The following is a 26,447-nucleotide window of genomic DNA, read 5'->3' as shown; positions in this document are numbered from 1 at the left end:
CATTCGTGTGTATTACTACGCCGCGCGAGAGCGACTGGACTTGGCTGGAGTCGTTTTACACCACTTGCCGTATTTTGTATGTTTCAAGTTTTGCCCGCTTGTGGCGGATCTTTAGTTATAGATCAATGTATTTAGGTAGTACTGATTGACTCATTTTGAAGTCGTAAATATAGTTCTTCTTTAATGAGTGTAAGACAAGGTTTATAAAATTTGGACTTTACAAGAAAACGAATACGTTTAACGCAATAAAAATCGAAAAAGGATAGGGTACCACAATAAAATCACTGCATATACCATTCAATCAAAATAAACTTTTATTAATATATTACAGTTACAACACCGACATTTTACATGACTATTGTCATTTTAGACATCACACGACAACCGCACACTAGGCGAATAATATTTATCATTATTATTTATTTATTCATACTTTAATATATTTTATTCATGATAAAAATACATCTTTCACTACACAACAATTATACCATATATATTTATAAAACATTTTATTGATATCAAAAAGAATAAACTGATTTGTAAATTATTGAAGATTGATTTAATTTGAATGAATGATCGAATGAGGCATTCAATATAAATTAGTTTAAAATAAATTTTCGATGGCATGTGATGTAAAGAAATGAAAAGAAAATTAAAGATTTCTTTTCCATGTTGCCTTAATAATTCATATCTCATAGTTTTGCAATAAAGGTTTTAATTAAGTATCATCTAATGAAGAAATACATATTAAACACATTATATTATTAATGCCGTTCGAATATCGGAGTTCATATTTCACTGAAGTAAATATACATTGAAAAAAATATATCAAAACATTGACAAAGTTAAAGTCCAATTTTTCGTCACTTCAAGAAGCTTATGGCTGTTAAAACATACTTGATATAAAATTTACTCTTTCTGTTATCAATAATATACAATTCGATCAGTCAATAAAATATATTTCTATACCTCTAAATGCATAAAAAACAAACAACTATTCAATAATAAAACAAAATCACTAACATACAAGATTACTAAAACGTAGTCTCAAAATTGTTAATATTGATTCGTATTATAAAAATTAAATAACGTAAAAATAGATCGAAGTTTTAGGGATTTCATTCATTCAATGAACGATATGACACTGGGTTTTGTTCACTAAAATTGTGACTCACAAAGTCCAAAATTTAAATTTCCCGATCACTAAAATTTTATACTACTCATGCGAATTATATAAAAAAATATACTTTTATTACGTTATTTAATTTTTAACATTACATAATTATTTTAGTTTTCTTTTTAATACTTTTCCAATTTAAGTCATGTCTAATGACGTAATAAGTGTAAGTAGTAATAATATCATAGTAATACATATTTTTAACTTAATCTTTTAGATATGATATAGCATAGTTTTAATAGTTTTATTTTTAAATTCGCAAAAAATATTGAATATAGTATTATGCAGCTTACTTCTAAATATTAACATACATATTCCAACATCTAAGAATCAGGAATTCTAATGACAAAACAATTGGATAAAAATTTCAATTCAATCCCTTTTTACTGCCAAATTCCTGCAATTAATGCAGGTACCGTTAGCATAATAATCTTTACACACAAGAAAACATTAAACATAATAATTTACCTATTTTATATGAAGTCGGTTAAAAACTAATTAGTTTATGTATTCGAAATAAAATAATTAATATGATATTCGAAATCTAATTAATTTTGCTGCTTACTTTCAAACTACATTATCAAAAAGCAAACTAAATTATTAATAAATAAAAATGCGGTTATTTATAAAGCAAAATTAAATAAAAAAAGATACAAAAAATAAAACACACACAAATTAATAATTTCGATGACTTGACACAAGTTTTTAGAACTACCCGCATAATTAACATAAATTATAGTAAAAATACGAAAATCTTCATACAATTTACCATTTTCCAATTTTTTTCTCATACAAATCAACGATAGAACACTAATGAAACTATTGACAAGCTGTAACTTCAAGTGGGTAGTAAAGTAGAGAGAATTCACTTGACAATTATAACAGGGTTCAGTATGAAGTTGAGTATGTGTTTAGTCGAAACGACGCAATCGTTCACGATAGTTCTACATAACTCCGAGAGTTTGGACACAGATGGCGCTTGGGACCTGATCGAGCCTTTACCTATCTTACATTCGAGACAATTGATCTCATATCCCTTTATACTAAGATCGGTGGTACCAATGCTATAAGTACCCGGTTCGTTCATAAGAATGCCTCTGAAACGTATTTTGTCGTGTGCGCGTAACAAACGGGTGTAATTTGCAAAGAAATGGTCGAAAATGAGTGTGATTTCAGTATGCCGTTTCAATATTCCACCGCTTGCTTCCATTGTGACTTTGATCTCGTATGTGTATCTGTAAATGTAGAAATACACACATTACCTTGTATAACAGATGTAATATAACATTTTATACAAACATTTGAAAGTAAATAAACTGTATGTTATGAGACGATGACGACACTATCACAAATCTATTTCTCCTTTAGACGAGTTCTAGAGCACAGTAAAGCTGAATTAGGAACGACTGTTTTATCGTCAAGTTGTTTAAAATATTATAAACTGTGCATTTAATATTAAATAAAACACCTTAATTGGAATTAGATATAGGAATAGAACTTGTTACTTATTCTAATGAAATAATGATTCATAATAAAAAAGAAATGCTTCATAGTAAATTAAATAAGAACCAATTTAATTCCATTTATAACTATAGAATAAAATACTTACTCATTCAAATTGTTCAAATGGCAACTCTTCCCGCTTTGCCTGGCAACATTCCTTACAAACTCGCACTCATCCGAATTCAGTCTATCATTACCCCTGCATAATGTCGAATAGTCTTCCCCGTAATAACACTTGAAGTATTCCCTCAAAAACCCAGGCAACCACTGAGAGGCATCGTTCCATCTATTCGTAACACTCCTAACTCTAACCTCTTTGATATAACCCTCCCAATTTACGTTGGCACCTTCTAACACCGAACATTTTATTTGAGTCGCCGCCATATTATTCTCGGACCAAGATGGCGAGTTGCATTGGTTGTAATAATCCTCCCAATTTATATGGTAGGATGTGTCTTCGTAATCGGTAATGAACTCGTTCTTCAAAAGGTTTTTGAGGGTGGGTTTCTCATCCCCTATAAGTTCTACTAGGCCGGTGGGTAGGCCGTCATCTTGGATCGTTACTACGAATTGGTTGCCGAAGTAAATAAGTGTTAAAAAGCCGATGGTGAGCTGAAATAGAAAAAAAACATTGATTTTTTTGAACACATGTTTACGTCATATATTTGTTATATTAGCGATCTCAGGACCTTCTTATTAGTAAGGTTAAGTTATAGCACTTTATGTCTATGTAAGAATACTGAAAAATAACTAAAATTCTATTTATAAAAGTTATAAAAGTAAAAAAAATGGTTTAAATTTTATTCATTTATCAACGAAATAAATTTTAATTTATGTTAAAATCAATCATTAAACATAATTACGATTTATAATACATTATTATTTATGAACGAATGGAATAAGTAACATTCAGTATGTATTTTTCATTCTTCATTCACAAACAAACCACAAAATACTTATATTTTTATCAATCATCTTAAATACATATGAATAGAAAATACTCACTTGAAAAGGCGTGACAAATTTTTTCGTGGCCTCAGATTTAGCGAGCAAACACGTGACCAACAAACCTACACCGAATCCGACTAAAATGGACACCGTATAGAACAATCTCGAAAGCGTAATGTATTGCAGGAATGCAAATACTGGTAGAGTTACTGTCACAACACCAATCAAAGGTAGAAACAGATAAGTACAAACTAGGGCCAAGGTACCACGAATAAGGCCATAAGTGGTACAACCGTGGGAGCAAGTTATGAACATTTGTAACCAGCTGAGTGTAACGCAATGTGGAAGGGCGTATTTAAAGAAACCTTGCCAATTTCGTCTTTTAGCCATCAGGAGCAAAATCACCGGGATTAGAAGGGAAAAGAAGACGCGAGCGTTCAAACAAAACTCTATACTATTCCCCAATATATAAGACGGATAGTTCGATATATGTAGATCCAAAAACCGCCAACCTTGATGTACAACTGTATCCTTTTCGTACGGATATTTAGCTAATACGTTGATCCCGAAGGATATCAACGCCAACACATCCGGATAAGGATTTCCATTCGTGCCAAACGAGAACAGAGTCAAGAACATCAAACAGAATGAAAGTATGCAAAACTCCGAGAATGGCACCCATTGCGTCGCTATGAACGGATAGAGGAACAGATTGACGAACAGCGCTAGGAAAAACTGTATAAACGGCCCTAAATTGTTCCGAACGAAGAGATTCTCAGATTCGTCCGGTTGTAAATTCCCATCGCTGTACCTCAAAAACAAACCGGACCATTTCCGAAAGTCTATAAACTGTCTTTTTGCTAACAACATTTTGAACGTACATATCACCATTACGATAATACTGACGTAGTATAATATTAATGGGACTAAGTGATAGAGACTTTCAGTGCTAACTGAGAGATAGGCGATTAGTAGTAGAGACAGCTCTATATTTGAGAGTCTGAAGGAGAAAGATCCGAAGTAGTAGAGCAACTTTAGATATAGGACTTGTATGAAGACTATGGGGTGGAGGAAGGCCTGTTGTAGGATCGGAATATGGTCTAGGGCCTTAATACTGGGGTCTGTGAGGGTAAGTTCGTAGGTGACTAGTGGGAGCTCTCCTTGGCAGTAATCTACCGCGGCGGACACTAAGTTATCGACTGTTAGGTTACGAATGTCGTCGTTGGTTTCGCATCTTTGTGGGTAATCTGAAAAAATAAAAATAAATTTTAATATAGATCGCTCTTGAATCGATTGCTAATGTGCTACCTACAGTTGTTGAGAAAAAAAATCATTATTTTATGTATTCAACCCAACATGAGATAAGAATTCTATCTGAGTTCGGCCACCCTTCAAAGCTGAACACAGCAGCGCTTACCACTGCTATCCTTAGGGAGAAATAAATATGCTTATGATGTCTCCAAAGCCGAGCTACAAAAGATTCTACCACCCTCTACTAATGTGCAATTAGTTATTTAGTTTATTGAGTTAAGATAAATTATTTTACATTCTTTTCTTCCCCAAAAAAACTGAGATAAAGCTACTAGTCTATTGGTCGATTTGTCACAAATCCAAATGGATTAGGTTTTAAAAATTAAGATCATCAAGAAAGTTATATAATAAAAATATTTTCTTAAGCAATACTTACCATCATCACTAGTGTGTGCTGTTCGAACTGTGCCATTCCCGTGAACATGGTCACCGGCTTGCAGAGATGGTTCCAGAGCCTGTTCACCGTCTAATGCTCTCGCCTCCTCTGCAAAGAAAGATACCGAAAGAAATTAGGACAAAAATATAAAAATAATAACGAAAAATGGTATTGGTAGACTTCACATACCTTTGAGTTTTTTTTTATAAATCTCTCAGGTTTGCAGGTTTACTTACGATATTTTCCTTCACCGTTTAGCAAGTGATAAGTAATTTGTAATACGCACATAACCTTGAAAAAAATCAGAGGCGCGTGTCTGGGATTTCGGACCCCTTCGGACCCCTAGATCGAGAGGCCGAGTTTCTTAACCACTAGGCTATCACTGCTTAAGGATAAATATTTGAAATTATTAAAATATATTCGTATAATATATTTTAATACTTTTAAATATTGGCGATAATATTTTAAGGATATGCGAGTGTGAATTTTGTGATATAAATCTTACCCGGCGACTCGTCATCCAGAGCATCGTCTTCTGGCGTCTTCTTGAGCGTCGTGGCGCATATCTCGCGGATGCGGCGCTCCAGCTGAGCCGTCGTTATGTACTGCTCGCCGTTTGAAAGACTGTGTAAATGCAAATAATTTGTGATCTATTGCCACTACTTGCTCAGCCTTATGTAAAGGGGGAGCTCCTTAGCATAGAAATTCTTGAGGCAGGTTGACATTTTACGTTTCTTTTGACGAAAATTTTCAGACACTTTATTGCGATAATTGTGCGAAAAAAAGTCACCTACAACTACACTAAAAATACTACTACTACTACTACTACAAAATCACCTACACCTGCTCAGAACAACTTCCGAGCGAACTAGCAGTTTGGCGTGGACTATATCTTCCAGCTACTTGACAAGAGATATAAGCTTATATAGAGGGGAAGCTCCTTAGCAAGGGTTTCCCTAAGAGTGTGATATTTTATGTTTTTTGTCTAAAACTTTCAGACACTTATTGCGACAAATATCTGAATCTTGCCGAACTTTTTTATCACTTATTAGTAGACTTTAAAACGCTTAGGAATAAAAAATAGACTCAAATTACTCTAGACCAGTGAATCAACTCTTAAAGGTAGACTTCCGACCTCTCTAACTTTAGTCTTAAGGCTTTATGATATATAATAATTTAATAATCTAAATGAGTGTTCGGTAACTTTTTCGGCTATACTGCACTTGCCGAAAGAAAGTTCTTTTGCCGGCAAAAAAATTTTTTTTTTTTTTATTAATGAACTTGAATACGTTCTTCACACTAAGAGAAGACTCTCATTGTCCAAAATCACTGAACTTTGATTTAATCAACTTACCTTGCAAATAGATCCCTAGCAGCCTTCCTAGCGACTGTCTCTTGCCTACTGGCCGCCAGACACGACTTCGCTCGCACGATCGCCGCGCTGTCCTCGTCTATCACACCGCTACGTATACACCTGGGAAAGAGATGGAAGATGTCGCTTAACTACCAATATAAGTACGATAGGGCCAGGTATAGAAAATATATTGAAAGATATACAATGTGCTAGAGAGTAATTATAAAAAAATGCATGATTGCTTAAATATATATCCCATGTCACTTCCGCAATTTAGACGAATTTAGTGACACCTGATATGTTAAAATCCGTCAAGTGCAGTGAGGATTTGCAGTGCGTACCAATAAGTACAAGCATACATTATGCTCAATAAAAACATTACCTTCCACAGTCGAGTAAAAAGAAAAAAAACAATTTTGCCTTTTTTAACTGTGAGACGTCTTTCAGTATGTTTATCTAACTATGAGCTAATGTTATAAATAACTGATCGCATTTTAACCTACTCGCAAAAATAGATGCCTAAGATATTAATTATACATAAAATAGGATTGCAGTAAATAAGTTTGCTGCAGCAAATAAGAAATAAGATTGCAAATGCAGCAAATTAGATTGCTGCAGTTTCGCAATGAGTTTTTCACTATACAAACTCCGATTGGATATATTATTGGCAAAGCATTAAAACCATTTTATTTGTTTGTATGCTTCTGATTGTGTCACCAAATTTACGGTCATACGACAAATGCTGGAACTTATTCTGTAGTTTTACTCGCCTACAATTGTTATATCGTAAATTTAGACCAAACATTATTTATTTGTTACTAATAATAAAACATTCAAGCCTAAAAATACAAAGGCATTTAGCGCTACGACAAAAGAATCCTCACATACATAGACCTCTGCAGTTCAACGCGCACTTTATCCCATTTGGACCTCCACAACGCAAAATCCTGCACGTTCATCGTAACATTAAATAACAATCACTAAAACGTAACTGGCGTCAATACGTAACAATAATCTGGTTTACAATGGCTCATACTTACACACGGTTGGACTGTTTTTGTTTACTTTCACCCGGGTATGCCAATAACTCAACAATACTCAACATTACCTCATGATCCGTTTGGAGCTGCCAAAGAAATGTTGCTATTGTTTTGTCGTATGCTTCCTTTATGAATTCATGACAACAGATGTTATTGGGATGCGTCATCTACGTCAATTTTATGTTTTAATTGATTGACATGTTTTATATTAAACTTTTTGGATGTGAATCTTGTTTAGTCGATTTTTTTTACCAATTTACAACAACTTTGCGGAAAAACACGAAAATAAGCTCCACAATCTGTCATGGTTATAATTTATAATATATATATTTTTATAATATAAATCTATCTTATACCAACAAAACGGCTTGAAACAAAAAAATGGGTTTATTATTTTAGTACTATTACGATCTCTCTTACCAACCACCAAAACCAAACACAACTGTGCTTAACACTGCTGCTATGAAGCAGAATGACAGTGGTGCCGCCGGAGTCGAACCAAAAAGGGTTCTACATTCGATTTTACAAATTTCTCCATAAAAATGCATACGTTTCTTTCGTTAGAGATATTCCACTTTTGGTGGTTTAAGCAGTCGATGTAATACAAATAATACCTTCTCAACATTCTTCTAGCTTCAGGATGCGCTTGCTCCGTCGCACAGATGAGCCACTCGAGGGCCTGTTTGAAATTTGAGATTTTATCTGCTTCAAGTTCTGGAAACGATTTAGTAAAAACTTTGTTAATTTGAGTTATTGTTACTAATGTATAGTGATTTAGCGTGGTTTGGTCGTCCTATTTAGTATCTCGCCGCCATTTTGACGTCCTTCTAGGAGGCGCAAATACCAAAACACAGCAGAACTTAACACTGCTGTTATTAGGCAAAAACCACCTTTAATGAGGTTGTTTATAGACGGCATGTTGATCTCTTGTTGCCATCGATAACTTCATGTACATTGTACATCTGCTACGTCGTCATCAACCCATTATAGTCCCACTGCTGGGCGCGGGTCTCCTCTCAGAATGAGAAGGTTTAGGTCATAGTCCACCGAGTTGGCCCAGTATTGGTAGGCTTCACGTACCTTTGAGATTTTTTTTTTAAATTTTAAATCTCTCACTTCTTTCCGGTATGCAGGGTTTCGTCACGATGTTTTCCTTCATCGTTTTAAGCAAGTAATAATTAATTTCTAATACGCACATAACTTTGAAAAATTAGAGGTGCGTGCCTAGGATATGAACCCCGTACCCCTCGTTCGTGAGGCCGAGTTTCTAGACCATTAGGCTATCACTGATTTTTAACATTACATCTGTACATAAATCTGTACAAAATCTGTACAAATAAAAAGTCTTTACTATTAAATCCATCGTAATTTAATATTAATTCAGATATAATAACATTTATTACATTGTTTCACAGTTTACGTTGCAAGCTGTTGTACAAGGTCGACACTCGACATATAATTTGTAATCGAGCAGAATTGTTTACAATATCCATTTAACGCCCACATTTCAATCTTTCATTTTACAAGCACGCTATGCTGAATAATGGGAGTGGAGTGAATGATATGCCTTAGTTTAGAATGGTCTTTAGAATCTAACTAGAATTTTATCTCAATAGTTGAACATTTTTACATATATGAGATTTTTTAACACCTGGCAGTGATAGCCTAGTGGTTAAGAAACTCGGCCTCTCGATCGAGGGGTCCGAGGTTCAAATACCAGGCACGCACCTCTGATTTTTCAAAGTTATGTGCGTATTAGAAATTAATTATCATTTGCTAAACGGTGAAGGAAAACATCGTGAGGAAACCTGCATACCTGAAAGATTTATAAAAAAAAAAAAATCTCAAAGGTATGTGAAGTCTACCAATACGCACTTGGCCAGCGCGGTGGACTATGGCCTAATCCTTCTCATTCTGAGAGGAGACCCGTGCCCAGCAGTGGGACATTAATGGGTTGATGATGATGATGAAATAAAAAATATATAAACTGATGCAAAATAGAAAACTTTCGACCATATATCTAGGGATTTGTATGCTACTGTTACTATGACTATCAGTTATATGAGAACGGGGAAGAAGACATAGCTTTGTTAAGTCGAAGAGTCCAAAAGCAATTTCGCAGTCAGAATCGGCAAAAAGTTTGACAAATTTGATGAATGCTAAGGGCAGGGTATTCAAACCCCTTATTACATTAGTGCCAGTCTTCGTTATTATCATTGGAAGTAGTCTTTAAACTTTATCAGCGGCCGTATGGACGATTTGATCATTCGACACAGATTTGCCACTAACCCATACCGTCATCTAGTTACGCATTTAAATAGATTGATGGAGTCAGTGGAGAGAGGTAAGCCTAGGCCCCCCTCAATTGTAAGGTAACCTATTTCCAATATTGGCACATAAAAAAAAAAACAAAAGAAAGATCATATTTAACTATACAAGATCATCATTAACCAATTTGTGCAAACCAAATACGGAAAGTTCTAGGTCAAATATAAAGAGATAGTCATACCACATTTTTCCTCTAACAATTGCTTGGCAAGCACCACTTGTGACTCCGCACAGCCGTCCTCAGCCAATTGGTTCCTGAGTCTTCGCAGTGATCCTTGTGGCCCATCTGGAGCAAGATATTTTATAGAAAGTATGGCTTTCAATATTAAAATATACCATAGTTCTTATAGTAAAATAAATGGATTTTGTAGATTTAATCAGAAGCTCTTCTGAAAATCGTGAGCATATAAAAATACATATATGCATAAATAGAAGCCGAATTTATAACTTCCTTCTACTAATCTATGCTTACATCTTAAAGTCTTTTAAAAAATACACCTTTATTACAATTCTAAACCCAATTTCTTCTTATTTCAATATTATAGCCTTAATGTACAATTAATAATTAAGTAATGTTAAGTAATAATTAATTAATTAATAATTAAGTCATTTAATAATTAAGTAATGTGTAATGTAGAGCAATTTGTTTGAACTTTTGTCCAAAATTGTAATGTATACAATTGAACAACAGCTCAAAATGTGAACAATATTGTTATTTAAAAGAACATGCAACATTTGCTCTTAATAGTTACAAACATGCACAAATAAGAAATTTTCAATAGTCTCTTGGTAAAGCATATCGGTGACAACAATAATTGAATAACTTTGAAGGGACACATTACTGACCATATGTTTTGCTTCCTTACTTGCTTCCTACAATAGCCAGTTAGTATAGACCACAACTACATATAACAATATCAATATAGTTATAATAAATATTAATAATAAGTTTATTACAATGTTAATAGGTATGATATGTGGTCAGTATTTATTTTACCAAGGTTGATCTGTGGGTTTCAAGAATTTGCAGACAATTATATATTTTTCTTGTCTCATTAAAATAAAGATACATTTTGATGGGTAATCTAAGAAAAATATTTTTAAATCATTCTTTTATAAAGTTTTAACTAAATACAACCTTGAAAAACTGCTTATGGACCTCTATAATCAAACCCAGATAAGATTAGTCTCATTTGGGGTTGTTCAGCGATGTTGCTACCCCTGAAGACTAAGTTAGAACACCTCGGATAAGAATGTCTCCTTAGCCGCATAAGCTCCTTATCCTTAGCATAAGGAATCACCAATCCTATTTCCACCTACAATAGGAGTGTAGTGCTCTGGTTCTGGTTAAAAAGGTGCTGATATGTATAAACGATATATATAGAATATAGGCTTTAGATATGAATCATATAAATATAAGAAAATGTTATAAATATGATAATGCAAGGTCAGAAAAATGTTCCAGCCAATATTTTTTTCTAATTAGTTGAACATTTTAATACATGAACCTTTAAAAACAGATATATTAATGAATCTGGGTGAAAATTAGGACACATTTTTGTGAACACGTAATTTTATCGCTAAAAATCGTAATTTATTAAAAATGTTAATGTTCTTTAACTTTAAAATTCCACTTACCATGGAGATTCCAACGCTTTCGTCCTACAGGCATTACTGGCAAATTTGAAAATAAAAATCGTATCCACTGTTAAACTTGAAGCAAATATTTAAATCAATAAATAAATAAACCTGTTTTGATCAAATCCGACAATTTGCAATTTTATGACAATTATTGTTTTTGTCAACAGATGTTTGATTGATACACTGACTGACTTTGACGTTCTATGTTTGCTGTTTCTGTATTTCACTATAAAACGAGTACTTTTAATTGTTTATGATTTGTAACTTTTAGTAAATAACAATTTAATTATTTTCGTAACTCTTTTAGGATCAATTTCAATTTCATGCATTAAAATAAGTTTACGGTGCACTAAGCAATCACAGTTGGATAGTTTTCCTCCTACGCTACACCTACGTTTCTGAAATACTGTCATTTCCTTAAATCTAAAATAGAAATCGGCATTTTAAGTTTATTTCAAGAGTCATTATCTCTGCGTGTGAGATTCGTATAAAAATAAATTTTAAATGTCCAAATTCCATTAAGGGTAATATTTTTGTCACAATCTCCAATGTTTCTCTTAAGCCAGCTATACACGATTCAATTATATTCTGCATTTTTTGCAAGATTATATATAATGCTTTTCATATTATCCATCTTGTTGAAATACTTTTATTTCAAACTAAACTAAACCTAGGTAACTAAAACCTAGTATAAAAGAAAAGAATTATTACCTATCCAATTTTGCGAATGCTTTTTAAAACATACAAAAGAACATGAAGAAAACTATAACAATAAGAAATGTGTTAAAATATTTTAATAATGTAACATAAACCACGGCTCCAACCAAAGGGTATACTTAGTAACCTATACAGGGCTCCAATCACCTGGAATAAAGCAGCGTTATTGAATGTATTACAGGCGAGAGGCTTGTTTATTGTGGGTAGAAACATATTATTATAATTATGTCAGTTAACGAGAGATAAAAGGGATCGCTGACATAATAATAATAATGTAGTAAATGTTTGTCAAATCGTTATTATTATACACATACACGATCCATCATGCAGAATATTATGCTATCAAATCTTTGCTTTTATGCGACTTGGATTTAAATATAACTTCCTCAGATAAACAAATATAAATTTAAACTTGCAAGCTTTTTAAGTATTTGTTTCAACGTTAGAATAAATATATTTTCTCATTTATATTTATACCTTTTTCACCGTTTTTATCTTATTATCGTCACCAAACACGCCAACAAATATGTATTCCAGAGGTTGTTTGATTACCTATCTTTTTTTTGTTCGAACTTTTCTTTATCTACATGAATATTTCTTTTCTGAAGTTTACTGTTTTGCCCTGTTTCTTTAAGGCAGCCGCTAGACCTACAATAACATTGTACAATACTTTTTAACATATAATAAGATTGAAAGGCGCTCTGACTTCAAACGAACAATTATATTGCACAATAACATGAACTGCACAATCTTTTCGTGTTCAATCGGAGAATAGTATTGATTGAGAATAGTTCTGTTCACAACGAAACACCTTGCAAAGTGGCGGTAGATATATTGACATTCCAAAAGTGCTCTGTAAATAACCTATAATATATATATAATAAAAATATTTCGCAATACTGACCTTACAAGATGCAATAAAAAACATGGTGCAATAAAAACTAATTCACTGACACTTTCGTTCAATCTTTGCTCAAGTTTCAATATTAACCCTAAACGGTCAATAACATTGCAACGGTCAATAATTCGCAATATTGCACAATATAATTGATCGTTTAGGCGGCCCCTAAGGCATTTTAGTTTGAAAAAGTTAGCAATTGGCAACACTGCCTATGGCACTGACGTTTGACATTTTGAAAATTTGTATTGCACCGGCGCTGAGGTGCATAGCATAGAAAAATCAATAAAAGTTAAATATCTACCTTTACTTCGTGTCCATTGTTCAGCAACCAGTATTTAACGGGAGTGATGTTAATTTGATTGGAAAAATGTTGACGCCGCGTTTTAAGTTATCTCAGGACGAGAACCACGTGTTTATAACTTTACACGCTCCGTATACAAACGTTGGGGAAACAGAGATCCATGTGGACGGTCAGAATTTCCTATTCGTGTCAGCTCCATACTTCCTCCGATTGCGCCTGCCCGGAAAAATTGTCGAGAACGATGAAGCGAAAGGTAAATACGACTGCGATTCGGGCGACTTCAATCTGCAGTTTGTGAAGGAGACTCCGGGTGAAAAATTCGAGAATTTAGACATGATTACCAGTTTGCTCGCGCCGCGAGGTATTCCTGATGTGAATCCTAGTCTTGTCCAGGAGTTGGAAGAGACCGGGATATCTATTGAGGACGATGAGGAGGAAATCCCGGAAGATCGATTTACGTACGGTTTTGCGAGTAAGATATCCAAAGATTTTTGCGATATCGGCAAGGAGTTTCCTCAGATATTCGAGCTCCGAGCGCCGGAACGCGTCGCTGTGGACACACGCCACCATCTGCGCACCCAGTATGAAAACCACAAGTTTTCATCCGATCATTACATAGCTGACTACTTTGATGAAGAACTACTAGAACCATATTTAAAAGCAGTTGCACCATGGAACGCACCGGACTTCAAAGCTGACAGCGACTTCACTGAGGACGAAATCGGAATCCTGAAGGAGTTGCCGAACAAGCACTACATCTTGACTAAGAAGGAGCACCGAGAAGTAATGTTAAGTCTAGTTGACATCCTCTTTGCGTCTTGCTACGATAAACGAACTACATTGAATGACGCTTCTGTGGAGTCAAGCTGGACAATCAATAAGGTGTCACCAACTCTGACTTGGTTCTGCACCTTCAATGACATGAAAGAAGTCCTGATAGCCTGTTATAGGCGAGCCATATCGTTCCCTATATACAGAAACTTTGAGCTATGCAACAGAGTTAAAGATGACCTCGCATCATTGTTGAGCAAAGGAAAAAAGTTTGTCATCAAAAACGTAATTGAAATTTACAATCTGTTTAATTTGAGTAATGATGCTCGGTACATTCTCAACCAGCTGTACATAAAGGATTATTTGATATTCTTGCAAAAATGCAAAGAGGAAGACTTCCAAAACTTAGCGAAGAGTATTTCTGAGACAGAAGTGCAAAAAGAAGACCTTGGATTGGATATTCATTTGATAGAAGCCGCAGCAGAAATGGTCCATAGGAAGGAGGAAGGGGAGATTTTGGTGAATGAGGCCGCTTTGAAAATGGCGAATATGTCTCTGATTCCAGGACTGGATACTCAACACAACAATTTAAATGAATTGGAAGACGATGAAGATGGATGGGTTACGACTTCTGCATCATCTGATTCCAGCAGTGATGATTCGTCTGATGAATCATCGTCTTCGGAGGAACTTGACTCTGATGATGACCCATCTTGACGGTACATCACCAAGGAAACGTCTGGGCAAGGCTTGTAAGTGAAAGGACACTGGTTTTAACCACTGAAATGTATAAGTTGCTAAAAAGGTGTTTGAAAATCTATTAAGAAAATCCTTAATGTTTCTAGTGGATATCTCATAAATCATCCCTTAAGTTCTAATGCAGATCACAAAATTACCAACTTTTCAGGGCTTCATTTTCATCCTCATAACCTCTAGTCTCAATATGAGACTTACGCATAATTTTCACCTTTTATTGGCCGAGCCAATATACGCTAGTATTCTTTCTTCTTAATGAATATGTGTCACCCAAAATGACCATTTTTTGAGTATCGTGGTGTCAGAACTCAAGCACGAAAATGATCTTTCTAGATCATGTCACAATTCTTCTGGAAAGAAATTAAAGAAATAATGTCAAACAAATGTGCGATGAAGTGTATTATAAAAACCAATGATTATTTGACCGATATGATTATGTGGTCTGATGGAGCTCCAGCTCCTCATGCACATTGAATTAAGGTGGAATTGTATAAAACTTTTTTGAAAAGTGTATTATGCAATTTCTTTCATTACCTTCATCTACATAATGGAGCATAATGGACCTTGCGAAGTGGCTTCAGGCTTTTTTTTTATAATATGGGAGTAGCAGACGAGCATACAGTCCGCCTGATGGTAAGTGGCTACTGCCGGAAAAGTCTGTCTCCCTTACCACACCCTTCAAACCGGAACACAGCAACGCCTAACACTGCTGTTATTAGGTAGAAATAGGTGTGGCGGTGGTACGCCGGAGTCGAACCACAAAGGGTTCTACTACCATGTAAAGATGTTATAAAGATAATGTATTGATATTTAAAGAGAATTCTGTGAATCATCAACTTTAATTTTCATTTGATTATGGTATGGCGACCTCCCGCTACTCACCAAGAGATGACGCCACGAGTATGAATCACGCTATTGAAGTTTTATAAACATATTGCACATATACAAGTTCTAAACTGAGACTGTCTGAGCACGGCCGCTCTCCGGGCATGATCACCTAGCCCAGCGGGAAATCTCCGAAAATGGAATCTATTTGGGAATGTAACTTATTCTTCTCATGTCAGTAACAGAATTTTTGAGGTCTAATTTAATGAGGAATATTCTTAAACATAGATGAAGTCTGTAATTACATAATTTTTTAGCAACTTACATGATAAAGTGGTACATGAAAGACAAGCCTTCTCTGTGGTGGAATTTTATTCGAGGTAGTTATAATTGGAGGATTCTAGGTTGGACAGGTGAATATGATGGTGTATAACAGGGGTGGCCACTATTATTGTACCCGAGATATATTATTTACTAGTTTCTCTGTGTCTCTATGTATATGTACTAATTGCAAATTAATTGTAATGCAAAAAATTGTATTGCAAGAAAAAAAGCAAAAAAATGGCTAATGTTTTTTGCTATATTGGTTTTGTTGTCTTTGATCAACGGGTTGGCTACCTCTGGTCTATAATGATAAGATTATAATCATATTCTATTTAGAATTTGAAGGTAAAGAGTCCAGTCCAAAACTTATCATAGCATTGGTAGCATTCTACACAATTGTAGTTAAATATGCATGGGTTGACTGAGTATTAAACTGTAAACATTTACAGTGATCGGGGTTAAAGGACTATGCTATTCCAATTTATGAGAACCTACCCTGATATGACATAATAATATGACGTGATTAATGGGAAATGTTAAAATAACTTTTACTCAATTAAAAGAGTTATGGTTAATGGCAAATAAATAATTCTGGGTAATGGCAACACTGGGCTCTTTCCCTTAAAAGTAGTTCCTAAAGGATTGTAAAATATTAATGATGTACTTTCATCTCTTATCAAATAAGTAGGTACATGTCCAAAATGAGTGATAAAATGTGCTGAAGTTTACTTGGTATAAAATCAATTGGAGCCCGTACAGGGTCAAAGTGCGTAGAATGGTAAATTTGACAATTTGTGAGAAGGTAGTTGGTAAAAATGCTACGATTATATAAGAACTTGTATGGAGTGATAATATTCAATTTTAAATAAAAAACTTGATACTTCAATTTTCAAATTATTCTATTTTGTAGAGTAATAACCAGTTAGTAGAGGATATTATTTTAAGTAATTATATTAGGTATGTGATGTAAAATATTTTTTTGCATTTCATTCGAAGCTTTAATGTTAGTTTTGTAGCTATTTGAATCTTTAAGTGTAGAAATTATATTTTTTCAAATGTGAATGTTTTATTTGTTAGAAATATCTTTATATCTCTCACAATATTTATACTTACATAGATATGTGTGTAATTGTATTAGTTAGAAATGCCTATCTACTGTTTTTGAATCAATATTACTGAGAGCCTAAAAATTAGACATAGTTACACATTATACTAGTAGATATTGTATAACCGAAGTATAATATAATTCTTGATGTATACATCTTTCAGATATGGGTTCATGTGGGATAAATGTGACTTTTTCCATTTTTTGTTTTATCTAGCGGCTACAAAAGCGCACATATATGCACACACACTGGCACTGTGTCATTTTCAGATTATTTTTATATCAAAGCATTTATTGCTTTTTTCTTCATGTTGCAATTATTCCATGTGATCCTAATATTTTTAAATATTATAATTGCTTCTAAAATTAATTATTATCCAAGTAGAGATTCATATTGTGTAATAGGTACCTATAATCAAAACAGTAGCAATAAATACATATTATTCAATATCAATTAATAGTAGATTGTGATTTATCAATTATTTAACGCAATGTGAATTTAAAGTCTTGGTGTTAAAATAGATAAATGTTGTATGTTATAGTCCGCGCCAAACTGCTAGTCCGCTCTGAAGTTGTTGCGAGCAGGTGTAGTCATACAATTTACTATGGCGACGCGGTTCATTTCTGTATTCAGAGGACTAGCAGTTTTACGCGGATTGTACTTATTTAATATTTCTGTGTCTATAAATGTTATCACCTAGTTAACATATTATAACGCACATAAATTACGGCAATATAGTATTTTATGTTTTTCTTTAGGTTTTCATATTTTTATCGATGGCGAATCGGCTACTATCTAGAATTTTTATGCTTATTTTTTTATTTTATTGTGATTATTTGCAGGGCTTCAATAAGAGGAGTTAATCTGATATTATACAGAGCGACAAAAAGGGAGGCAAAAAAGACGTATTTTGCCGACGATTATAGAGCCTATAGAGCTTGGATAATTATTTTTTTTCTGTCTTATTATTTGTATCGTATTAAAAAGTTGCAGGATAAAATTGGCGCCTTGAACTTTCGTACTTAATCTAAGATCTTCGATCACTAATAAGAACTAGATACACAATCCCATACAAAAATGAACTTCAAAAGTGGCGTCAAACGTGTTTATAAAATTCTAAGCGACAGAATCTAAAATTAATGCAAAATCAACCTTATCACTATTATTTAAAGGTGCTTTTAAAAACTGCTTACCAAAAGCAATAAATTTTTACGACATAAGCTAGCTGTCATAAGCTATCACTTTGACAGGTTTGTGCACCCAAATGTCTATTTGGGTGCTCTTTTCGTCGCGCCGTTTTTTTGTCGCTGATTGTGTATCTAGTTCTTATAAGTGATCGAAGTCTAAGGTAGATTAAGTACGAAAGTTCTTCTACTTTCTTACCTACCTTAAAATCCTTACTTTTTTACCTTAAAATCAATATTAGTCGCATAATATATTATTCATTTGTAAATTAAATAATCGATTGCTGCGACCTAGATATGAAGGCTAGGAATACCTACCAATATTATGGTCGTATCCACATTGTAATATTTTTTGTAGTTACTTCTTGAGAATATACTTTTCTTCAGGCGAATCGACTTGGATAATTAAGACAATTAGAGGTTACTTAACATTTACCAATATTAAGGGATTTTCTTCACGTATTTTGAAATAATATACTATCGATCTCTACATGTTTACTTATAATAGTTTAGACCTGCTTAGTAGGGAACGTGTCAACAAAGTACTCTTATTCTGACCTGTTTTACTATTTGGTCTCCAATGTTTTTATTAAAGTATATAATTGTAGAAAATACATAAATATGTTCGTGTATCAATGTCTATTTAACAATTTCATTGTTAGTTGACCGTAGTAAAATATACTATTCTGAAGCAAATCCCTGTTTTATTTCAAATTTGTCTTTTAGAATATTCTTTTTATTAACCCTTATTGCAATATGAACTAACAAACGAGGACGTGGCCAAGGTGTAGCCAGGGGACGGCATAAAAGCGGCAGTTGCCCCCCCCCCCCCATGCCCTAAATGCAAAATCCCAACGTTCCATACCAGTTTCTCTCCCTTCAATGATTGGATGGTGGCTCTTGGAAAATAATGCAAATAAGATTTAAGGAAACGGAATAGCGACCTCAAAAAGACAGTAGGCAAAGTCTCAAAAAGAGTGCAGGACCAGTTAGAGTAGTATCAACTAAAGGAGGTCTGTGTTCAGTTGTTGTAGCCTGTAGGTCTATGATAGAATTTTACTTTCAAAACTATTAAGGAAACTATAAGGCTCAATTTACATTGCAAACAAATTCTGCATAGCATAATGAACTTTACGTCAATTGTGACAAAATCCACAGACTGCGCCGACAGTTGTTTAGGGAATGCGCGAGGATTCCTCGGAAGACACGCAACCTTTTTTTTTTTAGCACGTATTTAGTTTGTACGTTCCACTATTGACATAAAGTTCATTATGCTATACTGAATTTGTTTGCAAAAATTCGCTTCCCTTCCATTCCGCGGCAATGTAAATTGAGCCTAATTATTTTCTATTCACAAGAAGTAAAAAATCAACGATTTTGATAGACTTGAGTAAAATATCTGACTAAAATACTCTTATCCGATAACTAATTAATTAATCAATATTACTTAACGAGCTTTTGCCCGCGGCTTCGCTCGCGTTACGAAGTAATATTTTCATCCCCTATTTTATCCCCTTAGGGGTAGAAATTATCAAAATCCTTTCTTAGCGGATGCCTACGTCATAACATCTACCTGCATGTAAAATTTCAGCCCGATCCGTCCAGTGGTTTGGGCTGTGCGTTGATAGATCACTATGTGAGTCAGCCACCTTTGAGTTATATATATTTAGAAGATATAATATTGTAATTGACTTTATTAAACATCTGATAATATTTTTTTCGTCGGACGTCGGACAATTCATGTCTCAAATTATCGCGCACTTCTAGTACAATAAAATAATAAAGAGATAGGTTGGCAATTTAAAAACAAGGCAATTAAAATTAAATTTATTTATTCTATTTAATACATTGTTTTTACCACGTTTTTATTAGCTTGGGTTGTATGTATGTATATAACGGAATCTTTGAACTCGATTTTTACCCATTTTGAACGGTCCGATTATTTTAAAATTTTGAACAATCATCAAGAACCGATGACAAAACACGCTTTTAATAATTTTATCCCATTCTCATCAGGATCGTGAGGAATCAGGATTAACGATTTCCCTTGTGCGATTTTAGCGTGGTTTTTAGTTTATAATCTATTAACATTATTACAAATTCAAATTGAACATGGCTATCGTGAGTGTAAACAATATGGACGCGCTCATGCCAAATGCGTTGCCAGTTATTGATTGTGTGTATGGATCTGGATTGTAGGTGTAGTCGATAACCCTGTTGCTGACGATGTGCTGGTAAACAAAGGCTGACTTTCTTGGAGTACGTGGCCTTGCAGGGTCCTCCATATCGATCTCGTAAAGGCCGAATCTCATTCTGAAGTAAAACAGTAAGTAAGTAACAGTACCTATTCATAATTATTATTTTTAGAATGAAATCAATTTTCATGAAAAAGAACTAGTTCTATAAGATGACATAAATTCCCTTTAATCCATTACTGTCCCACTACTGGGCACAGGTTACCACTTATAGTGGAAGGCCACCGCTGATTAAATGCGATTCACACACATTTTTTTTTTAAACTTTCATGCGTGCTATCTTCGCAGTTATAGCAAGCGTATTTTTGAAATTAATGTCTAAAATAATAAATTAAATGTTAATTAAAATTTTTCTATCAATTTTCACAAAGTGTAATATTTTTTTTTATTTTTATTTATTTATTTATTTACTAAAACTACACTATTATTGTTTCATTACACTTAAATTAATGAACAAACCCGCTTAACCAAGGTACGTTACGTTCTTTACAATTTGGCGTAGTCCTGATTGTTAAAAAAAGAGAGTTCAATATTTTTAACAATTATTATTTTCAAGAAGTAGGTAATTTAAAGAAAATAACTTACGTGTATCCAAACGCCCATTCGAAGTTGTCCATAAGACTCCACGCACAATATCCCCTGATATTTACTCCGTCATCTATTGCATCGAGTACGGCTGTTAAGTAGTTCCTGTAGTAGCTCACTCTAGGGTCATCATTCAGACCGGTTGTCGAGGAAACTCCGTTCTCGGTTATATAAATGGTTGGGTTGTTGTACGTATTCTTAATGTACACCAACAGTTGGTGGAAGCCTGGTCCATACTCCTGGGAATAGGAAAACGTTGTAGAAAGAGTGAAGTAAAAACTTTTCTCCTAATTCTGAAAATGAGCATCGAAGAACATTTTGCAGGCATCAGTACATCTATGTCTATTTTGTGAAAGCAGTGGTCACGCTGTTGTATTGTGGTTTGTGTTTCTACGTAATATGAACTTACATTGGGCGTTCCAAAGCTAGTCACATAGGTAAATCTAAAAATGCCTATGTTTTAAGAGTTGTAATAGCTACCATATGCGAGTGTGTGCGTGAGAGTTCTAAGAAGAAGAGATATTCCACCTTTAGATGTCACACTTACCCTTATCCAAGGACTACTACTTGTCGGCCAAGATGGATCTTTGTAGGTGCCAACGAATTTGTCATCCGAATACGATGGTACTTCGAACTGGCCGATCAAAGAATTATTTCTATACACTATGTCAGTTGAGTAATGATTTAGGGCCAAAAAGTCTGTTGTTCCTCGTATATAATTCACTTCTTCAGGAGAAAAGGGTCTCAGTCTTGATGAGCTCAAGCCCTGATTTGCGCTCGCAGCAGCCACCCTGTCAATCAAGCGCTGGGGGTAGTTCCCGCTCTCCGATAGTACAGGATGAGCGTATTGATCGAACTGAAAAATCGTAATTTTAAAATATGATTGGCTTATTAAATAAAACCTAAATTGAACAACCTTGATTTTTATGACTATACTAAGGCTGCATCCGTTGAAATGCAAAATAATGATAAGCTTTCTTTAATTGCCACACGCTCATGTCATGATTGATATTGAATGTAAGATGATTACATAGATTAGTAAAGATTATTCACTCCTAACAAGAAAATGTAACCAGTTTTGACAATCGAAATTGGCACTGTCATCAAGTTTCGTGTTTGAAAAACATTAAAAAAGTGAAGTTTTTAGATAATTTACGAATGAAACGATATTTCTCCGCACTTTTTCCTTGATTGCGTGTTTTTGTACCAAGTAACTGCGCATCTCGGCATTGTTCCACGTAAATTACACCATGACAGCCATTAAATGGCGACATTTCTGTCAGCCGTTTAATGGCTTCCTTCAATTACAATATGATATCTATACTTATCTATGGATGATTATAATAAAACATATAAACCGGCGTATCAGATGTTAGTCTTTTTAAGGAATAAACTATTGCTACCTTATCTAGATTTAGTATCTGTTGCCTAAATGACCTAAAAGTACCCTATTGTTTAGATATCTTTTTGTTTTTGTTTACGAGGGGGAAACCTTCAAAAGGTACCCGGCGCCGTGGGAGCGACGCAGGGTTATGTGGGATTTTTACCGCACTAAAACCCCCGCGGTGGCCGTCCTCGGCGCTGCGTAGAGGGCTCCGGGATCTCCAAAGGAACGCAACCGGAGTCCTCTTAGCGCGTTGCCCCGTCGGGCTCTGCCCAGGTGAGCTTGACGCTCGCCAAACCGTCTGGTGCGTACGACGGTATGCGACCACACATACCGCCGCCCTTCCCGGGGTCGCTTACCGGGCGGTTCGAGCTACCCACTCTTGCCGCCCGCAACCCCGGAAGCCCCCTTTTAGTCGCCTCTTACGACAGGCAGAGGATACCGTAGCCCTATTCTGGTCCCGAAACTACAGGGACAATTGTTTAGATATCTACCAATTGCTTAATGTGATTATCTCTACTAATCTTATGCGTACGCGTGTGTACTCCAACACGTAGGTACTACGGCAAACTGCAACTAACTGTAGAGACTAACATATTTTGAAATTTAACAATGTTCTACTTACATGGAAGGCTATTGAATCCAGTACAGCTTCTGCGTCATCAACCGAGTCTGTACTGGGCAGACCCCATTCTGCGCTCAAAACTACAGCTACTTGTCCATTTTGAGTTGCTCTGAAAGACTCCCTATAAATGTGATATGCCCTTGCGTGAGCTAGAAGAATGTTTCTACCGCACTCGTAATAACCAATTCCTGGAGATCGTACCCTGGGGGCATGATTTCCTCTACCATATCCCCTAGAGCAATGGACGTACGGTTCGTTGATCGTCAACCAGTGTTTTACCCTGTCTCCAAATTGCTGATAAAGTACCCTGGCGTAATCACCAAACCAATTCATGATTTCTGGATTTAACCAGCCACCTTGCTCATTCAAATTTTGTGGAAGATCCCAATGATACATAGTAACAAATGGAGTTATTCCATTTTCTATAAGTAAATCGATTAGTTTGTTGTAATATGCGAGTCCTTCAGGATTGATGTAATTTGGACGACCGGTAGGAAGAAGTCTAGGCCATGATATGGAAAATCTGTAAATATCGACTCCAAGTTCTTTAATCATTTGAATATCTCTTTCGTAAAGATTGTAGGAGTTTCCTGCTATGTCACCATTTGACCTATCTGCTATATGGCCCGGGTCGGTTCGAACTAGGTAGTCCCACATAGACCATGTTTTTCCTGCAAGCATGTAAAGTATATTACAATGAGTACAAAATGACATGGAAAATTTAGTCCAAACCTCTGTCACGAAACTCTTCATATCAGAACACCATGTTCGCACTCAATTTCGACTTAGCTCTCATAGTTTGATATTCCTTCTATGAAATGAGACCAAATTCCAGGCTCTAAAAATGTATGTTTCGAAGTCCATGTCAACTTTGAAGGTGGTAGAACCCTTTGTGGTTCGACTCCGGCGGCAGCACCGCCACACCTATTTCTACCTAATAACAGCAGTGTTAGGCGCTGCTGTGTTCCGGTATGAAGGGTGTGGTAAGGGAGACAGACGTTTCCGAGGCGTTCTAGCTTAGTCCTCAGGAGTAGCGGCGCATCTGTGGCCGACCTCAGGAATATGTAATGCTATCTGGGTTTGATTACAGATGTCCATGGGCGGCAGTAGCCACTTACCATCAGGTGGACTGCATGCTCGTCTACTACCCTTATATTATAAAAAAAAAGTTCAATTATAAAAGTAGGTATTGTTTTTCATTTAACATATCTACTTAATTGTGTGATTGTAATCGAATAAGATATACCTACCGGCTACCTATTATATTTTATTTTAAATTAATAAATTAAATTCTTGTAAAATTAAAACTACCGTGATATCATTATGAGTCAAATATTCACTTCAAATTTCACACTTATTTGAGCCAATAAATATTGTTTGATGTCATCGTCATTAAAGTCGCAGTTCTTAAAGATTTTACATTTTATTAATATTTTTTTACATATACCTATCCGATTTTATTCTATATTTTATGTATGTATAGATAATAAGATTGATTTACCGCCTTCATTCCACGCCCCTTCAATTTGATACGCAGCAGTTGAAACTCCAAATCTGAAGTCTTCAGGGAACCTTCGTAGACTCTCTCTTCCCCCCCGAGTATGAGCCATATGCGAAGTTGACACATAGCTAAAATATACGTATTAAAATTAATTTAAATTTAAAGAAAACCTGCTCCAAATTGCACAATGTTTAAGATTTAAAATAAATACCAGAACAATAATAAAATTCCTTTCGTCAAGAAAGTCATCTTTTAGGTTACAATAAAATGGATTAAATATTGCTGGGGGAGCCATATTTATTGTTTTATCATATCAATATTGATACTAATATCATAATAAGCTGATAAAAAGTTTAGTGCGTTTCAATATAGTTCATTTTTGGGGTTCCGTACGCAAAGGGTAAAAACGGAACCCTATTACTGAGTCTCCGTTCTCGGTTTCTCTGGCATAGGGCTCTATCTCATGAAATATAATAGACAGACATTTGAAATGTTTACAGGGGATGTATAACAGTGGCCGTTATGACAAAAAATATGAAAAATAAAAAATCTCGAAAGCAAATAAGGGTCAACATATATGCAGTGTTTTTCGCTTTAACCGTTGTACCGTAATAGGAAGACAATTCAACGAGGGAATCTTCAAAAGGTAACGAACGCCGTAGGGAGCGAAGCCGAGTTATGTGGGGTTTTTACAGTGGCCGTCCTCAGCGAAGTTCTCCACTCCGGGATCTCCGATGGAACACAACCGGAGCTCTCGGAGCACCATGTTGGGCTCTGCCCTGCAGGAGAGCAATTATTACGCTCCTCTCGCACAACTGATGTTTACGACGGTATGCGACCACACTTACCGCTGTCCTTCCCGGGGTTGCTTGCTGGACGGTTCGAGCTCCCACTCTTGCCGCCTGCAACCACAAAAGCTCATTTTTCGTCACCTCCTCCCTTAGGGGATATCGTAGCCCTATTATAATCCCGGGACTACATGGAGAAATCAATAAGTAGGTACCTAAGCGTGAAAAAAAGAACAAAGTTTCAGTTTTTTATTTATTTATTTTAATTAAATTAACGATTGATTCAGTCCCATAGGGTCCCAAAAAATTCTTACATATTAATGTTTTGTCTACTTTTAGGAAAAATGTTAAATCTGTGAGATGTGTGACTTTGATTTTCGTTACTTTTGTTCCACCTACGAGTATACATATTACAACGATACGACATACTCAATTTGTTCCTAATTAAATAGAAATTATAAAAAAAATAATTGAATTTACAAATTACTATAAACATTGTGACCAAATTCACTCAACATACAATAACGAGGTTCACACTTCACACAAGTCGTTTAATAGTTAAGGACAGTACAAATTATATTTAGCTGTCTCTTTTTAGCACATTGAAAGTTCGTTGAAAGATAAGCTCCGATATTGCACAACTTGCTGTTTGCTTGCTTGCTTGCTTGCTTGTATGCTTGCTTTTAATCAAGGCCTGTTCTTCCTTCAAGAGTTGTAGTGATGTCACACTATCGATCGAAGTTCTA

General features: G+C 35.0%; 3 protein-coding genes across 5 annotated transcripts; 1 reads left to right on the top strand and 2 right to left on the bottom strand.

The window, feature by feature from the left end:
* Nucleotides 1-291: 291 nt before the first annotated feature.
* On the bottom strand, nt 292-11,976 carry wfs1 (wolframin ER transmembrane glycoprotein wfs1). Of its 3 annotated transcripts, none has more exons than XM_073078828.1 (9): nt 11,676-11,976; nt 10,219-10,323; nt 8,324-8,423; nt 6,670-6,789; nt 5,821-5,939; nt 5,316-5,423; nt 3,686-4,875; nt 2,787-3,292; nt 292-2,412 (listed from the first exon to the last, which is right to left on the bottom strand). In XM_073078828.1, the coding sequence occupies exons 1-9, from the start codon at nt 11,707-11,709 to the stop codon at nt 2,043-2,045; spliced, it is 2,652 nt and encodes an 883-aa protein (XP_072934929.1). In that variant the 5' UTR covers nt 11,710-11,976; the 3' UTR covers nt 292-2,042. The 3 variants fall into 3 exon arrangements, with proteins under 3 accessions (XP_072934929.1, XP_072934932.1, XP_072934937.1); XM_073078831.1 differs by having other exon boundaries at nt 11,679-11,976; XM_073078836.1 differs by lacking the exons at nt 8,324-8,423; nt 10,219-10,323; nt 11,676-11,976 and adding an exon at nt 7,558-7,702.
* Nucleotides 11,977-13,528: 1,552 nt separating this feature from the next.
* Nucleotides 13,529-15,635, top strand: LOC140746722 (protein SHQ1 homolog). The gene has a single exon (XM_073078821.1). The coding sequence runs from the start codon at nt 13,664-13,666 to the stop codon at nt 15,083-15,085; it is 1,422 nt and encodes a 473-aa protein (XP_072934922.1). The 5' UTR covers nt 13,529-13,663; the 3' UTR covers nt 15,086-15,635.
* A 4,743-nt stretch (nt 15,636-20,378) lies between these two features.
* Nucleotides 20,379-25,022, bottom strand: LOC140744627 (myrosinase 1-like). The gene is made up of 5 exons (XM_073076251.1): nt 24,914-25,022; nt 23,413-24,083; nt 21,951-22,259; nt 21,404-21,642; nt 20,379-20,876 (listed from the first exon to the last, which is right to left on the bottom strand). The coding sequence occupies exons 1-5, from the start codon at nt 25,020-25,022 to the stop codon at nt 20,657-20,659; spliced, it is 1,548 nt and encodes a 515-aa protein (XP_072932352.1). The 3' UTR covers nt 20,379-20,656.
* Between the last annotated feature and the right edge of the window lie 1,425 nt (nt 25,023-26,447).

This window comes from Epargyreus clarus, unplaced genomic scaffold (assembly GCF_041222505.1).
Source record: "Epargyreus clarus isolate Ecla_fem2 unplaced genomic scaffold, WU_Ecla_fem_2.2 ptg000002l, whole genome shotgun sequence".
Taxonomy (NCBI): Eukaryota; Metazoa; Arthropoda; class Insecta; order Lepidoptera; family Hesperiidae; genus Epargyreus; species Epargyreus clarus.
The sequence above is the reverse complement of the archived record's forward strand: the minus strand, read 5'-3'. Positions and strand labels throughout refer to the sequence as shown.

Coding starts and splice junctions, on each gene's coding strand:
- wfs1 (XM_073078828.1), bottom strand. CDS start 11,709: ATGCCTGTAGGACGAAAGCGTTGGAATCTCCATG. Junction 8,424..10,218: donor ATTGTTAGAGGAAAAATGTG/GTATGACTATCT, acceptor AATCGTTTCCAG/AACTTGAAGCAGATAAAATC. Junction 3,293..3,685: donor AATTTGTCACGCCTTTTCAA/GTGAGTATTTTC, acceptor TTTCTATTTCAG/CTCACCATCGGCTTTTTAAC.
- LOC140744627 (XM_073076251.1), bottom strand. CDS start 25,022: ATGGCTCATACTCGGGGGGGAAGAGAGAGTCTACGAAGGTTCCCTGAA. Junction 24,084..24,913: donor AGGGGCGTGGAATGAAGGCG/GTAAATCAATCT, acceptor ACATGCTTGCAG/GAAAAACATGGTCTATGTGG. Junction 22,260..23,412: donor TGGATTCAATAGCCTTCCAT/GTAAGTAGAACA, acceptor ACGATTTTTCAG/TTCGATCAATACGCTCATCC.
- LOC140746722 (XM_073078821.1), top strand. CDS start 13,664: ATGTTGACGCCGCGTTTTAAGTTATCTCAGGACGAGAACCACGTGTTT.